At 33.1% G+C, this 16,625-nt stretch overlaps 1 protein-coding gene across 1 annotated transcript; it reads left to right on the top strand.

Annotated features, from left to right (window-relative positions):
* The first annotated feature begins 1,031 nt into the window (after nucleotides 1-1,031).
* On the top strand, nucleotides 1,032-13,998 carry LOC7493390 (probable cyclic nucleotide-gated ion channel 5). The gene is made up of 8 exons (XM_002325093.4): nucleotides 1,032-1,304; nucleotides 1,870-1,962; nucleotides 3,238-3,820; nucleotides 4,765-4,977; nucleotides 5,464-5,756; nucleotides 10,741-10,852; nucleotides 11,928-12,164; nucleotides 13,087-13,998. The coding sequence occupies exons 2-8, from the start codon at nucleotides 1,898-1,900 to the stop codon at nucleotides 13,786-13,788; spliced, it is 2,205 nt and encodes a 734-aa protein (XP_002325129.3). The 5' UTR covers nucleotides 1,032-1,304; nucleotides 1,870-1,897; the 3' UTR covers nucleotides 13,789-13,998.
* The last annotated feature ends 2,627 nt before the right edge of the window (nucleotides 13,999-16,625 follow it).

The raw sequence follows: 16,625 nt of genomic DNA, 5'->3' as shown, positions 1-16,625 counted from the left end.
TCACTAAGTACTTTATTTCACGCTAATTTTGAGATAAAATTTTAAATTTACCTTTAAAACATCTCCAAATCAAGTCTCTCTCTCTCTCTCTCTCTCAGCCACGTATAACTCCGTGTTCATCTTTACAATATTCTTTCGGGTAATGCTACGAGAAAGCAATAATTTTTTTAATTTTAATTTTTAATTATTTTGATATAATGATGTTAAAAATAATTTTTTAAAAATAAAAAAATTATTTTTATATATTTTAAAATAAAAATATTTTTAAAAATAATTATTACCATATTTCTAAAAACCTTCAAAAACAAACTTTTTAAACCAAAGAAAGGTGAGAAAAAAAATTAGCAAACCTTTGAAGACTGGGAATTGATTCATCAATCATCATATAGGCAGGGGCCTGGTTTGTAGTTATGCTTTTTTTTTTTTTAAACAGTAACATTTTTATTCTATGCGAGCATCTTTTTCTGATTTCATTTTCAACATTTATGACATTGGTTTTGGAAGTATTTTTTATTTATAAATAAATTAAAATGATATTTTTTATTTTTAAAAATTTATTTTTCTTACTTCATCAAAATAATTTAAAAATTTAAAAATATATATTCTTTTAAGACTTGCTGCTCAAACAAGAAGCTTAAAATTTAATACTTGCTAATCATAATTGGTTCAATGAGTTAATCTAGTCAGTCAAGAATTTAAAGAATAACTCGAATTAGATTTTTAATTAAGTTGAATAAAAATTAATACAATAAAAATAAAATTGAATTACTTAATAGATTTTTAGTTAAATCTTGGTCAAGTTATATAAATGATTTTTTTAAATAAAAAGATATTATTTTAATAAAAATAATTAATCTAATAATTCATATATTAATTTAATAATCCAAATCTTTTCCCAACTTAATAATTTGATAGGAAATAATAAGTATAAATTTATCCGGTTCCTTTTCTTCTTTTGTTTAAAAGTGACTCGAAAATTATTTTATTTTGCCGTTGCCAGAAGCAAGCGGACTGCAGATGAGCTGCCAAAGAAGAGAGGGGCAATTCAGTAACTGAAAAAGTGCGAGACATTATTGACTCCTTCGCCTTCTGTCTTTCAGTATGTACTCTTCTTGCTTGGGTCAATTTCCTGTAAAAAAAAAGTATCTCCGATTTCCTCTCTTCCTCTCTAAATAATCGCGCCTAATTGCAACTCTCCCTCTCTCTCCCTGTAAAAACTCAAGTCTCTCGCTCTCTCTCTGTCTAACTTCATTTCTACTTCATCTTCCTCCTTAATTACCTAAACCCCAAACTTCCATTTCACTGTAAGTTACTTTCTTCCTCTCTCTTCATTTCTTCCTTTCTCCCTCTCTCTTCCTTTCTTCCTCTCTCCCTCTCTCTTGCAATTTCCTTATTTCCGAATTCTCGTTTAGTGCCAAATCGATCGATCGAATTTTATAGTTTAAAAAATCAGTGCTTTACAGTTCTAATTTGATTTCGTGTTTAACTTTTTTTTTCCTTGTATTAGTAGATTCTCAGTGGAATTCTGTTGCATGCCTGCTACCATTAGACTTTGATTTAGTTTCTATCTTTCGAAATTGGAGGCTTTTGTTTTTTAAAATCTGTATTCTTCTTGCTTTTTGATTGTTACTTCTCTCTTTTTTTTTCTTTTTTTTTTATCTTAGGAATCTTTCTTGTAATTCATGAATTTAGTGGTCAACGGTAGCTAATTAAAATCAGTGCTGTTATTGGAGATCTAATACATCTAAAGTTACTGCTAGCAATTTTTTTTTTGTTGATTTTTTAATCAAGGTAGTGTAATTTTGATGTTTGTTGCAAATTGGAATGCTTTTTAATAAATTATCATTACTCCTTCTGGGAGCTTTGCAGGTGATGTTTTTGTCTTAAGAAGTTGGGAATGATGTTTGATTGTGGTTCGAAATCGCAATATCTAGGTGGTGGTCAGAGAGACAAGTTTGTCAGGTAAAGTTTTAATGAAATTCTTGTTAGAGGTCATTGTGTTTGTTGGAATATTTTGTTTTATTTTTAAGCATTGAAGACATGTTTTTTTTTCCCCTGATTCACAAAGAATTTTAAGTTAAGAAGAAAGATAATCAATAAGTCATTAGTGAGGTTTGAAATGAAAAAAAAAAAAAAAAAAACAGAAGAAGAAGAAGCCTCCTCATAAGCATATGAAAAGACGCCTATGTGAAGAAATGGTTGTGGTAGGAATAGGTTCTTGAAATTTTAAACATGATCACGAGTTTCAAAATTGTGGTGGGGTAGATGTAACTATTTGCATATGTTGCTGCTGCCCTTATCCAAGGTTGAGTATTTAGCTTCTTCTCTTGATCAGTTGAACCTAATTTTCGTGCTTGTGGTTTTGTTGATAACACAATATATGGTTGAAGACATCTCTTTCTGTAGAATTAGAATTAGTTTAGAGGGCTGGTGTTATCTATGCAACTGCAAAGTTTGTCATATAAAATCTGCAACATTTTTTTTAGTTGAATTGCAATATATGTATTCTTTTTGTGGTTAATGTTTTATGTTTGCTTCAATGATGTTTGTACTACTCTTGGCTTGTGGGAGGATTTTAGGATATTGAAATAAGTTAATAATACGCAACTTAGGATCTTATGATTTTATATATGATCAGAAAATGAGGCCAACATCAGTATCTGCTAGTCTAGTACTACTCTATAGTTTATGCTGGTAAAGTATCATAGAAAACAAGTTCTGCTATGTGGAAGATGCTGTGAGAGTGATGTTTTCCCATTTTGAAATCTTATTATGTAATAAAGGTGCTTGTGAACAATTCTGTTGTCATACCCAGCCAAAACAATTTGCTTTATATAATTATCATCTACCCATTTTATGGTTATGTGATGCACTGATGTAGCTTTATGTACCCTGTTCTCTCAGTTTATGTAATCATTCTCCAATATTAACTGGTTATGTGGATAGTATATGAGATGTTCAGAATCTAACACTTGATTTATTAAAGTTCTAGTAAATGGGATGTTCAAAATCTATACTTCAATTATTAAAGTTTTGAATCCAATGTTTGACTGCATTATTCACCCAGTTGGAGGTTCCTTCAATAGATTTTAAAGGCTTATTTTTCTAATTATGTTAGGACTTCCTTCTTACCATTTTGAGAACCTTACTTTTTCCTGCTTCTAGGGGTTCTGTAGTATGAATTATTTTTCCTTGAGCATCTGACTTTTTCGGTTTTGTCGTTTTTCTGTATCTTAGATTGGATGACTTGGATTCTAGGCTATCATCGCCTTCCAGTGCAGGAGTGAGAAGTTGTGGGTTTGGTATTGAAGGATTTAGACGTACTGGTCAAGGAGCAGATACACCATCGAGATCTTTCAAGAGAGGAATCAGAAAAGGGTCCGAGGGACTCAAGTCTATTGGTCGGTCACTTAGATTCGGGGTCCCACGGGGAGTGTTTCCAGAGGATCTTAAAGTGTCAGAAAAGAAGATTTTTGATCCTCAAGATAAATTCCTCCAGTTCTGCAATAAACTGTTTCTCATATCATGTATTCTGGCGGTTTCTGTGGACCCTCTATTTTTTTATCTTCCAGTTTTTAGTGATTCAGAGACCTGTCTTGGAATAGATCGCAAATTAGCAACTATAGCAACAACTTTGCGAACAATTGTTGATGCTTTCTATCTTATACGCATGGCTCTCCAGTTCCGAACAGCTTACATTGCACCGTCTTCTCGGGTATTTGGGCGAGGTGAACTTGTTATAGATCCCACACAAATAGCCAAGCGGTACATGCAGAGATATTTCATCATTGATTTGCTTTCTGTCCTTCCCCTACCACAGGTATAGAAACTGTGGCACCCTCAGTATGTTGATTTGCTTTTGCAAAAAAACTTATATCTCCCTCCTGTTCTGATCCTTCTGGACCTTAATTCATGCTTTCTGTTGCCTTTTTTATTCCCTTTTTACCCTTGATTTTTTTTCCCGCTGTTTAGACTTGTATATTATACCTGAGCAAGATGCTGGTTTTCTTCATTTCCATGACAGCTACATCAATTGCATTACTGAAATTTTATCAATTCCTCCTTCTCGTTTGGTTATTATACATGCTTTATGATGGTTGACTATTTTCACTATATATTTTTGGGATCATAACTTTTTCTTATACACTATACACTTCTGTATACTGTACCACTGGAAATGTGAATTACAGAGAAGTAGATATTGTTTTCTAAATAGTAAAATACTAATTAAATCAAAAGTCCTAATCTAAATAGAAGAAGAATCCGAATACAACAAGGTAAATAAAGATAATCTCGCACAGTAACTTCCGAGCCTTATTTGAAGGTCTTCCCAATCTCCGATCATCATGAAATTTTTTACCTAATTGGAAACATGGCTTTCTGAATCTTCTGTCAAAATTATAGCTCGATGCAACAATTGGATTAAAAATTATGCTTGATTTACAAAACTGTCTTGGACTTCTTAAATTTCTCAAAACCTAAAAATCTTAACCATTAATGAAATATTTCAATAGACATTATTATGCCAAGAACATGAAAGAAATTTCCCCACATCACAGGGACTTTATAAATTATGGTGTTCCTTTGGTGTTCATTTTATAAGAATGCTTTTGCGTTGTTACTTTGAGAACTATTGTAACTAATAATGGAAGAGGATTGCAATTTTAGTCTGCTGAATTCATCATATCGTAGTTGCAAGCTAACAAGTACTTTGCAACATGCAAACAACTCTTAGTCTTTTTGATTATTTTTCCTTGTGTGCAGATTGTGGTTTGGAGGTTTCTTCTGAGGTCAAAAGGTTCAGATGTCTTGGCTACAAAACAGGCCTTGCTTTACATCATCCTGCTTCAATATATTCCTAGATTCTTTCGAATCTTGCCCTTAACATCAGAACTAAAAAGGACAGCAGGTGTCTTTGCCGAAACAGCCTGGGCTGGAGCTGCATATTATTTGCTATTATACATGCTTGCTAGTCATGTAAGTTCTGTTTGGTTCAATAGCCTTCTCTTTCGGCAGTTTCTATTTTCTGTTCGTTGGAACTCTCAGTTTTAGCATGTATGTTGTTATATTGGCATTGTTGTTCTGTAGCATGAGTATAGGTATAAGTATGCTTCACATAGAAGCTGCACATTAACCAGCATAATCCTTATTTCTCTTTTAGCATCAGAATGCCATTGTTCTCATCTTAGACCTTTTTTTTGAGTAGTTGGACCTGGAAAAAATATTATCCTTCTCATGCTATTGGATAGAATAATATCTCATACTGTCTTGATTGTTTTTTCATTCAATTCCAATCTTAGAAGTTATAATCTGAATAAGAATTCTTTGTTTGTTTATGATATGCAATCATAAAAAATAAATCTGAATTCTTATGTTTTCATAATTGCAGTCAAACACTAATCCTTCAAAATATTGATGCAAAGATTGTCACTTGTTTCTATTTTTCGAGTTTTTTTTTTCCAGATAGTTGGTTCGTTCTGGTACTTGTTAGCAGTAGAACGAAATGATGCATGCTGGCAGAAGAATTGTACTGCTGCTGTAAAATGCAAAAAAGATTTCTTGTACTGTGGCAATCGGGGTATGGAAGATTATCGTGCCTGGGACAGCTCTATTCTTAATTCAAATTGTTCAGCAGATGATAATAACCAATTTGATTATGGAATCTACTCAAATGCTTTGTCTTCTGGCATTGTTTCATCTAAGAAGTTCGTTTCCAAGTACTGTTTCTGTTTATGGTGGGGGCTTCAGAATTTGAGGTAACTTAATTCTTCTGTATCAGCATACTGTGTATATGTTTTCCATTTATGTGGAACTTCAGTATGGCATGACATTTTTTATAGCATATGATTTAAGGAAGACTTCTGAGAAGAACAGGGAATTAGGGAGAGTGATAGAAAACCTATATTCTATTAGGCTTCCTATATTTCAGTAGACTGGGCCTTGAAATCCATAAGGAGATCTTTGACTCCTCAAGAAACTAGGTTTCTTGAACTTCACAAGAAGAAGGAAATTCTTTAACTCAAATTTTCATGTATTAAATGGCTATAACATAATTCATTGTATGTGTGCCTGTATACTCAGCCCAAAACACCAATTCCAAAAAGTCCAACACTAAATAAGGAGCAAAATCCTGGAATCAATAGAAAGTTGTCCTAGAGGACAGTGTGTGAATTAATCAAATTTGAGATAAAGGTTGCTGGTATTGATTGCAGAGAACGATTCCCTGGAAATATACTCAGGAAAAGTTTTCTGAGTGTAGGGTCATTATGCATTTGGAAATTTATGATAAAATGAAAGAACGTACTTCACAAAATGTAAAATGAATTAATTGATCACTACTCTGACTTGTTGTCTGTCATGGGTATGGCCGACCTTTTCTGAGTTTATATAGCTCTATAGATGTCTTTTTGCAAATATCACTTTCCCACATCCCTTTGTAAATCCATTATAGTCCCTTGCCTTGTTCCATTAATATACATGTAGCAGCAGTACTTTTTTTTGGCACAAGTTGGTGTGTCGTAAAATAATTACCAGCTCATGTTTCTTAGGTTGTTATGTTGGCATCTGGGTTTTGGAGGACTTTTGAACATGGAATATCTTTTAGGGGGATGTTATCATGTCATTGTCTGCTTATTGGTTCATTTACCAATGGATCCTGACTACGAAATTGAGTGATTGTAAAGTCATATTGGTTTGTGTTTTCGAAGCAGGGTTGTTGAATTTTCAAGCTTATATTCTTCCTTGCTCTTTACTGCTTCATGCTATATGTGTTCTTTACCAGATCTGGCCTTTCATTCTACTCAATGCTATTTCTGGTCTTTACTCTATCAAATCTCACCTGCTCATTTGAATTAACAACTTCCTAAATCATGTTTCATAAAGTAAATCAGTTAGGCACGCACCTCAATATATGCACTATCTTGCCTCATCCTTCATCGCTCACTAACCATTCTATGGAACACAAGGTTGTTGCTTGGTCATGTTGAGCTTTTATTTTATTTATTTGTTTTTTTTTTTGTAAGCCAAAATCTTGATGTAGAAATGCTAAAAACCTCTTATCCAAGATCCCACTCTGATTCTTGATTGTCCACTTAAATGAAACTAGATTGTATCCAGAATCATATTGTTAATGAGTTCAAATCTTGCACAGTCCATGCTGGAAACTGGGAATTACACTTTCAGATCTCTTTATCACCCAGTTGATAACCATATTTTGGATGTTTCCTTGAATAATAATTAAAATTAAAAAATTCAAACAAAATATGGTTTTCCTTCTTTATGCAAAACAAAACTCCTTACATGCTCAACATGCCCACAATTTTGTCCTATGCGCATTGAAACTGCACCTTGCTCCTTGCTGTAGGGGTCTGACGCAACGTGAATAAGGGGTAGAGTTCTCAAGTTTTAAGGTTACTGCCCTAAAAACTGTAGAAGAATAGAAAAAATCTCTGAAATTTTATTAAAAGTTTGAGTAGTTTGAATCTTCTCAAATAAACTAGACATGTCTATTTATATTAGTTTCAGCCAAAAATCCTTTATAGGAAATGATTCATAATTAAAACTTACCTAAATAATAGAATCCATCTAGCATTAGGATTCCTAAATAGTAAAATACTAATTAAATTAAAAGTCCTAATTTAAATTAAAAAAAAAGAATACAAATACAACAAGGTAAATAAAGACAATCTCGCACAGTAACTTCTGAGCTTTATTTGAAGACCTTCCCGGTTTTTGATCATCATGAAATTTATCCAATATGAAACAGGGCTTTTAGAATCTTGTCAAAATTTTAGCTTGATTTAACAGTCAGATTAAAAGTTATGCTTGTTTTACCAAACTATGTTTTAGACTCTTCTCAAAACTTAAAAATCTTAACCATTAATGAAATAATGCAATAAATATGATTATGCTAAGAATAACGAAGAAACTTTCCACATCAGTCCTCTCTACTTCTAAAAAACTTAGCCTCAAGTTAACCGCCAGAAATTGAACTCAACCACCCAAAATAAATACATATTTCAAATATAACATTGTCACCAATTGATACATGAGATAGCTTGTTCCAAATTTCATAAATCCAATTTTAGCAAAGATATATTTATGTAGAATTTTTTAATATAGGCAAAGCTTCTCAAGACCAAAAAAATCAACCTTGCATAAAATTGTCTTTTGAGATGATGGTAACTTTAGTTGATGTGTTTGGTCATCCCTTACAACAATGTCTTGACCATCAACTGATTTGTTAATTTCATAATATATAAGCTTGGTTTGGACGACACATCTATATTTAAGTCCTTTTTGATGTCAACTTCAGCCTTTGAGCAATTCCAACAACTTGTTCTGGCTTTTGTTTGTGTTTCAAGACCCTGAGAATCACGACATGATACTAATTTAGGAACTTCTTTGATTTCTTCTTCATTGTTAGTAGATGAAACATTAACAAGTAGAGAAGTATTTGCCACAGTGTTGTTGTTATCACTGAGGTGATGTTGAACCTGTCTACTTAGAAGAGATGATACCTCCATTTTTTTCGCATTGCTATTTAAGAAAGTTGAACAAAAGGCAAATAATAACAATCTATTTGCTTATCTATCCAATATAAAATCTCTTCATAACCATCTTGTATAAGCTCCACAATTAATGATTGTCTCAATTCTTTCCATGATGAAGTTAAAGGCTTTACCAGTACGAGTTCTATATTCTAAAACTTCACATCACCATTCTCTAGACAAGAAAGTTTATGTATTGACAAGCCATACTTTTTTATAACAAGAAATTTTGTTGAAATAAAAGTAAGCTCTCAACTTTATCAATCAATTAATAAATCTTTTCTTAAAAAACTTTCCATCATAGAAAGAAATCTCATCGAATTCAGAAATAGATCTGGGGTTAGACCTGTCTCGAGGTAAGTCTCCTAGCAAGTTCCTATCCTCTTCATAATCGTTGTTTGCGTCTTATATTAGCCAAGCTAGACCTGCTTTGGTTTGCTCCAAACGATCAATACTTTGTTACCAATAATCTAGTTTCTGCTTTTGAGTCCACAAAGCTAGAGAGCCTCCACTTCTGCATTGCAGAATGGGTTGATATCGTCTCCATCCATCAAAGAGGCCAACCTGCTTCGATAACAATTGACACAGCGACATATAGCGTGGATAAAAGGTAGGGTTTTCAAGCTCTAGGGCTATAACCATAAACACTCAGTGGCGCTGAGGCGCTCTAGGTGAGGCAAGGTCCCAATGCCTTCATTAGCCTCAGGCATTGGATTTCAATGAGGCGTCGCCTTGTGAGTGGGTGCAAGGTGCTAAGGCTAGTGCCTGCTTGAAGTTCGTCCTTTTCTGTTGGATTTTTTTTTTAAAAATGATTTGTGTTTTGAACTATTTGTCTATTTTTTTTAATTTACTACACGAAACAACTTAGGGCTATTTTTGTAAAAAACAAAGATTATGGTAAAAAAAATAAAAAAATCATTAAAGTGGGAAACAAACAGACAATGAAGGACGCTTAGAAGAGAAACACCAACCACACATTCTTTTTTTAACAGTGGGAGTCAGAACAACACATCTGTACATCTAATACTTTAATTTTTCCTAAACAAGTGCAATATAGTTTGAGAGAAAGGATTTTGATTATAATCATAAAATGGGGGATATGGAGGATTCAAGTGAAGGAGAGGAAAGCATGGATGGAGATGTTTTTGAAGATTAATGAATAATGATGATGATATTTAATTTTTCTTATTAATCTATTTGGCTACTTACTATTTTAAATTACTTTATTTTGTTTTAAGGGTGAAAAATATAACTTTATATGACTGTTATGGTATTTTATATTTTTATTTTATTTTCTAATGATCTAATCTTAATTGAATATATATATATATATATATATATATATATATATATATATATATATAGTCTTGGCACCTTTCACCTTTGACAACATTGTAGAGTAATAGAGAAAATCTCTGATATTTTATTAAAAATCTGAATAGTCTGAATCATATATATATATATATATATATATAGTCTTGGCACCTTTCACCTTTGACAACATTGTAGAGTAATAGAGAAAATCTCTGATATTTTATTAAAAATCTGAATAGTCTGAATCTTCTCAAAATAAACTAGATACCCCTATTTATATTAGTTCTAGATCTAAAATCTTTTATAGAAAATGATTTCTAATTAAAACTTACTTAAGTAATAGACTCCATCTAACATTACGATTTCTAAATAGTAAAATACAAATTAAATTAAAAGTTCTAATTAAATAGAAAAAGAATTCAAATATAACAAGGTAAATAAAAACGATCCTACACAATAACTTCTTAGCCTTATTTGAAGACATTCCTCACCTCTGATAATCTTGAAATTTTACTCAATATGAAACAGGGCCTTTAGAATCTTCCATCAAATTTCAGCTCTATCCAATGCTCGAATTAAAAATTATATTTGTTTTACCAAACCGCATCTTGGACTCTTCACAAACTACTCAAAACTTTAAAATCTTAGCCATCAATGAAATAATGCAATAAACATGATTGTGCCAAGAATAATGAAGAAAGTTCTCCATGTCAGGGTCTGTGTTAAACTTTGTTGATGTGGATAAAGGCAATATGCCTACCTTATTTAGCAATTAGTTCATAAATATATGTTGCTCTTTCTGATAGTTTTCATTGCGAGTGTTGGACCATCAGCATTATGTAGACACTAACACTGCTTTTCATTAATTTCATCATAGTACACTTGGCCAGGGGCTTGAAACCAGCACCTATCCTGGAGAGGTTATATTCTCCATAGCGCTAGCCATTTTTGGACTCATTCTCTTTGCTCTTCTGATTGGCAACATGCAGGTAAGTAGAACGAATTTGTGGTATTCTTTATTTTTTATTTTATTTAATTTTTAATTTTTGATATAGCTGCTTAATTAGTAGGATATTCTTTCATTTAGGGCTGTAGCTATTGAATTTATAAAATCATAACATGGAGGCTAGACAAGGGAAAAAGAAATAACTGACAGTTGTAATTCATCAGAGAGACAAAGGAAACCAAAATTTTGTGCTTTGATGTATGTGATTGTGAAGCCATCATATTTATGATCTCTTTTCCTGCTCTACCTATTATTATATAAAGAGTGTATCTGAGACATGTAGAAGTGCACCAAGCTAGTTGCATAACGGTGTTATTTCAAGAATGGTGTATACAATATAGTAAATGAATTAAGGATAAAATAAGTTCAAGAGTGACACATACCTTCTTCTTTTTTACCATTTATTTTTTCCATATTTTTCTTTTGTAATCTATTGCGTGCCTTGAAAATGTTAGATTATAATATAAATTTTATCTTGAGACTTCACCTAACATCTTAATCTTTTAGGTTGAGATGATTCTTTGACATGGTATCAGAACCTTGCTAACTACTCGGTCATGAATTCGAATCTCACCACTCTATTCTATTTGATAAATTAAATATTTCAGAATCTATTTGATGACTTGCACTGGGAAAATATATACAGATATCTGAATCATTGGGTAGATTATTGAACTTCCTTATAGGTAGTTACACATGTTCTTACTCATGTTTACCAAGGTCTATGTGGGAAAACATGTCCTAATTTTGCATGCTAATGTATTCCTATCCAATTTTTAGTAGATTCAAATTAATTTACAGCTAACTGATTCCTGCTTCTGCTGCCTTAAGAATAAAAAATCACTGTAATTAATTGCTTGCTTGGTAAATAGATATGTAATATGGAAGTATTATGATCTGATGATACTGAAATTGCTGGTTTCTGCTATTGATTCCTGCTTCTGCTGCCTTAAGAATAAAAAAATCACTGTATTACTTGCTTGTTAAATAGATATGTAATATGTAAGTATGATATGACCTGATGGTACTGAAATTGTTGTTTTCTGCTATTGGGACAGACCTATCTTCAGTCACTCACTATTCGGTTAGAAGAAATGAGAGTCAAAAGGCGCGACTCAGAACAGTGGATGCACCATCGCCTACTTCCTCAAGACCTTAGGGAACGGGTAAGACGCTATGACCAGTACAAATGGTTGGAAACACGTGGGGTGGATGAAGAGAATTTGGTACAGAGCCTTCCAAAGGATCTTAGGAGAGATATCAAACGACATCTTTGTTTGGCTTTGGTGAGGAGGGTAAGTCCTCTTAATCCTTATCGCTCCCTTGTTTGTGTATCTAAGTTTTGTGCTAGCAGGAGATAGTTTGGGGGTTTATATCAACTGGTGCACCACAACAAATTTCATGCATTCTTGTAAAGTACAAGTAATAAATACTGTTGGGTGTTTTCTGTTCAAAAGGCATCTGCAACTTAAAACTTCAATATTAATATGTAGCACAAAACTATGCTCAGTTCTGTTGACAGAGTTCCCAAATTTGTGTGCCATGTGTATGTAGGACAGAATGCCCTTTTATTTTTTCTTGGTTCCTAAAATACACAATTTTATCAATTTCAATGCTTAGTCACATCTTCCTGCATGTAAAAGTATGAAGTTATAAAAAAATGTGGGAACTGGCTCTGTTAAGTTGTATTGTTTGCTCAAGCATATTTCTATAAATTTCCAGATATAAAACTATCTCCTATGGTTCTTGATATGTTAAGGAAATGCCATCAAAGGTTCATTTGGGGGAAACCAAGTCAGTGTTCTGGAGAAAATTGTTCCTTGAGAACAATTTGGATGGAACAATTTGCTTTTCTTTTATGGCCATTTGCATGGACATATATCATTCTGCAAACAAAGGAACAAGAATCTCCTGCTACCTTGATGTTTTTGAGCCTTGGGAAGTGTGCATTAGGATTCAGTTGGTTAAGAGATGAGAGTTAAAGTGAGTTTAGAACCCAGACTTTGAGAATTTGATTGGATAATTTAAGAACCTTTGGTTAATTTATACTTCAACACGTAATGGGTAGTAGGAACTTTTGTTCATGGTCTGCAGGAACGAATTATTCCATTCTTGTCCATTCCCTGCTCCCGGTCTGTTGCGTTGCATATTTTAAGTATATGAGGTTCTAGCATCTGTTTTTGTTAATTGTTGTTAACTGATTTGAGGCACTTGTAGGTTCCTTTATTTGAGAACATGGATGAGAGGTTGCTTGATGCCATTTGCGAGCGGCTGAAACCATGTCTATTTACAGAGAGCACATACATAGTTCGAGAAGGAGATCCAGTTGATGAAATGCTTTTTATCATTCGTGGTCGCCTGGAGAGTGTGACTACAGATGGTGGGAGAAGTGGTTTCTTCAACCGCAGTTTACTCAGGGAAGGAGATTTTTGTGGGGAGGAGCTTTTGACCTGGGCACTGGATCCCAAATCCGGTGCCAACCTTCCCTCTTCTACTCGGACAGTGAAGGCACTAAGAGAGGTTGAGGCCTTTGCACTCATAGCTGAAGAGTTGAAATTTGTAGCCAGTCAGTTCAGGCGCCTTCATAGCAGACAAGTTCAGCACACCTTCCGATTTTATTCGCAGCAGTGGAGGACTTGGGCTGCGTGCTTTATTCAAGCTGCATGGCGACGTTATTCCAAGAGGAAGAGTCTGGAGCTTCGTCGGAAGGAAGAAGAGGATGAAGCAGAGGCAGATGGTAACCGTAGCAATATGAGAGGAGGAGGTTCATATAGTATTGGGGCTACCTTTTTGGCAACCAGGTTTGCGGCAAATGCTCTCCGTGGCGTTCATCGGAATCGGAATGCCAAGACTGCCAGGGAATTAGTGAAACTACAGAAACCCCCAGAACCTGATTTTACTGCAGATGATGCAGATTGATTTGTCACGGATGACCACTCGTTTTAAACCCTGTCAACTGACTGTTATTCTGATATTAACTTTGCTCACAAGGGCTAGAACAATGTATGCTCTTTCTAGGCGGTTGAGCTAGCGTCTCCCGCGTTGTCCTCATAGCAGTGATCAAGTTAAATCAACTAGTCCTTCAGCGTCCTCTCAATTTATATATAAAATATACTTTTAATCGTGAAATCAACCCACAATCTGTACATCTCAGAATCAGAAACCAGAGAAGGCAATGGTAAAGAAACTTGGTTTTTACAGGCCATGGAAGGAGAAGAGATTCAAAGGTCAAGAGGGGACGGGTTTTGACATTTGTTTTTCAGTACTTTGGCTTGTTTTTCTAGATCAACTTCGGGTGTTTTCTTGGTCAATTACATGGTGATTCTGTTGACGTGTCTCTGTATTACTTGTTTCATCCATGGTTTTAAAATTGTAGTTTCTTCAACATCAGTAATTCAGGGAAGTCAATTGCGCGAAAGTAAGCTCAGCTTCATTCAATTTTAGATTCGTTGTGATTTCATGTCGATCAAGCCTCCAAAAGTTCAGTCAATTCCTAGAAAGAGCAACATAAACTCATAATTAGGTCATAGCTAAGAGAAATTGTTAGATTTAAGTCTCTTACATCATTCATAAACTGAACTAGGTTAATAAACATAAGATAAATGGATGAAAAATAGTAATCCTCACTTCCTATTGCATGCGTTCCCGTGTTATATCGGTTGGTCTAGTTTCCAAGTGACGTGAAACATTGAACATATATTTTCCATGCCCATGTATTTTGTCATGCCACGATTCCAATGGCCCATACGTTTCCTTTCATTGGATGAACCAACAGGCAATAGCCATGCAGAAAGCATTGGGGAGACCTGCTTCAACATAACTCTTTGAGTCGAGCACTAAATTAGTTCCCCTGGCAAAATGAAATCTCACTGTCGAAAACCATCGAAATCTGATGTAGATAGAATACCAGATTGGTGGCTCGCGCTGCATCATAGGATGAGTTAAAAAAAAAAATTTAACATAAAAAAGAATATTCAGACTTCAGATGATGCAACATTTTTAAAGGAGAAAGAAAAATAAGGGACTTGGTAATTGATTCAAATGGGTTCAATAACCTCGTTAATATAATAATATGATTATGTAAAAAGCCAAAGACAATAAAAAAAACAACAATGACTATTCGAAAAATGAACGCTTGTCAATATTATAAGAAAATATCATCTAAATATTCTTAAAAGACCTCAACGATATTATTTGATAACAAATCAAAAATTAAATGAGAATGAGAACTATATAAAGAGAAAAAAAAAAAAAAAATTGAAGCTTAATTACTAGCAAATCAAACACTAAATGACGAATTAAAAAAAATCAATTTTAAAAGAGGATAAAAAACCTGACTTGAGTCAGCATGTCAGATTTGCGGTTTGGTTGTGTGGTCGGGGTAATCCCATATGAAAGAAATTGAATAAAAAAAATAAAGACAAATGAAATAAAAAAAAAACTACTCAACCTGGGTTAGCTCGACTAACTCGTGACCCGGGATGCGAGATTGAGTTAACATCATAGAAAGGAAAGCGACTAAAATCGCAAAGATGAAGACCCAACAACATAATGTTGAATGATGAAAATGAAAAAAAAAATCAATTTAAAAAAAAAAACTGAAGTCAAATCAAACTAATTTTCAAAACCCATGACCCGGGTTACCCCATAGAAGACAAACTCAAAAAAATCATGAAGCAAAATTCTCAATCATCCAAAAAAAAAAAAACAAACAAACACACATAGCAATCAATAGAATGAGGACCAAATCTAATATAAAAATTAAATGAAATAAAACAATGAGGGATAAAATTAAAAAATAAATCAAGAAAATAATAATAATAAATAGCAATAAAAAAAATGAGGACTAAATATGATATAAAAACTAAATAAAATAAAATAACGAGGGATGAAATTGAAAAATAAAATAAATCAAGATAAGGATAAAGAACAATAAAAAGAATAAGACCAAATATGATATATGTAAAAAAATTGAAGGAGGATGAAATTGAAAAACAATTCAAATTTTATAAATTATTTCAAATAAAATAAATAGTAATAAAAAGAATATGGACAAAATTTAAAGGAAAAAACAAATTGAAGGGGAAATCGTGAAAATCCAGGGAAAGTGAGAAAAAAAAAGATTGTTTGTGTCAATTCAATAGTCTGTTGACCACGCACATCGTCCTAGAATGGAGTGGTCCTCCAGACAATTCAAAGTTTCTCCTGGAAGCAACCGTTTGGCCACTAGACCAACTCTCATGCATTGCTTGAATGGTGCGATCTCATTTCACGCACTGACACGTGTAATGTACACATCAATCATTTTTTAAAAAATAATAATATTTATATGCATTCAATTACTAAAACATCCTTTAATCAACTTGTTTATAATAAAAAAAAAACCATGATGAAAAAACACAAAAACTCTTCACACCAGCTTAAATGTTTTTACTTTTAAGAATAAATAAGTTATTTTAATGTAATTTTAAAAAATAAAAATATAAAAAAGCTCCTGTTCCATCCGAAAATGACTCTTGAAATATAGTGAAAAGACCGTTCTACTTCTATTTAGAAGGCTTAATGATTTTTCTCTGAAAGTCAAAATAGTGATCTTATCGTTTCAATCAACAATTATTTAAGTTTGTGAAACAGTACTGGTCGCTTGTAGAATTCTTGCTAATACGAAGGCAATATATATCCTGCTCAAGTGGTGTAAATCCTGCATCAGCAAACCAAGTCATCCGCAGAATTAGACTCCGATCTCTCTTTAAATA

Source organism: Populus trichocarpa, chromosome 18, assembly GCF_000002775.5.
Source record: "Populus trichocarpa isolate Nisqually-1 chromosome 18, P.trichocarpa_v4.1, whole genome shotgun sequence".
In the NCBI taxonomy this organism is placed as follows: domain Eukaryota; kingdom Viridiplantae; phylum Streptophyta; class Magnoliopsida; order Malpighiales; family Salicaceae; genus Populus; species Populus trichocarpa.
This window is presented reverse-complemented; position numbering and strand designations above follow the sequence as displayed.

Coding starts and splice junctions, on each gene's coding strand:
- LOC7493390 (XM_002325093.4), top strand. CDS start 1,898: ATGATGTTTGATTGTGGTTCGAAATCGCAATATCTAGGTGGTGGTCAG. Junction 5,757..10,740: donor TGGGGGCTTCAGAATTTGAG/GTAACTTAATTC, acceptor ATTTCATCATAG/TACACTTGGCCAGGGGCTTG. Junction 12,165..13,086: donor GTTTGGCTTTGGTGAGGAGG/GTAAGTCCTCTT, acceptor AGGCACTTGTAG/GTTCCTTTATTTGAGAACAT.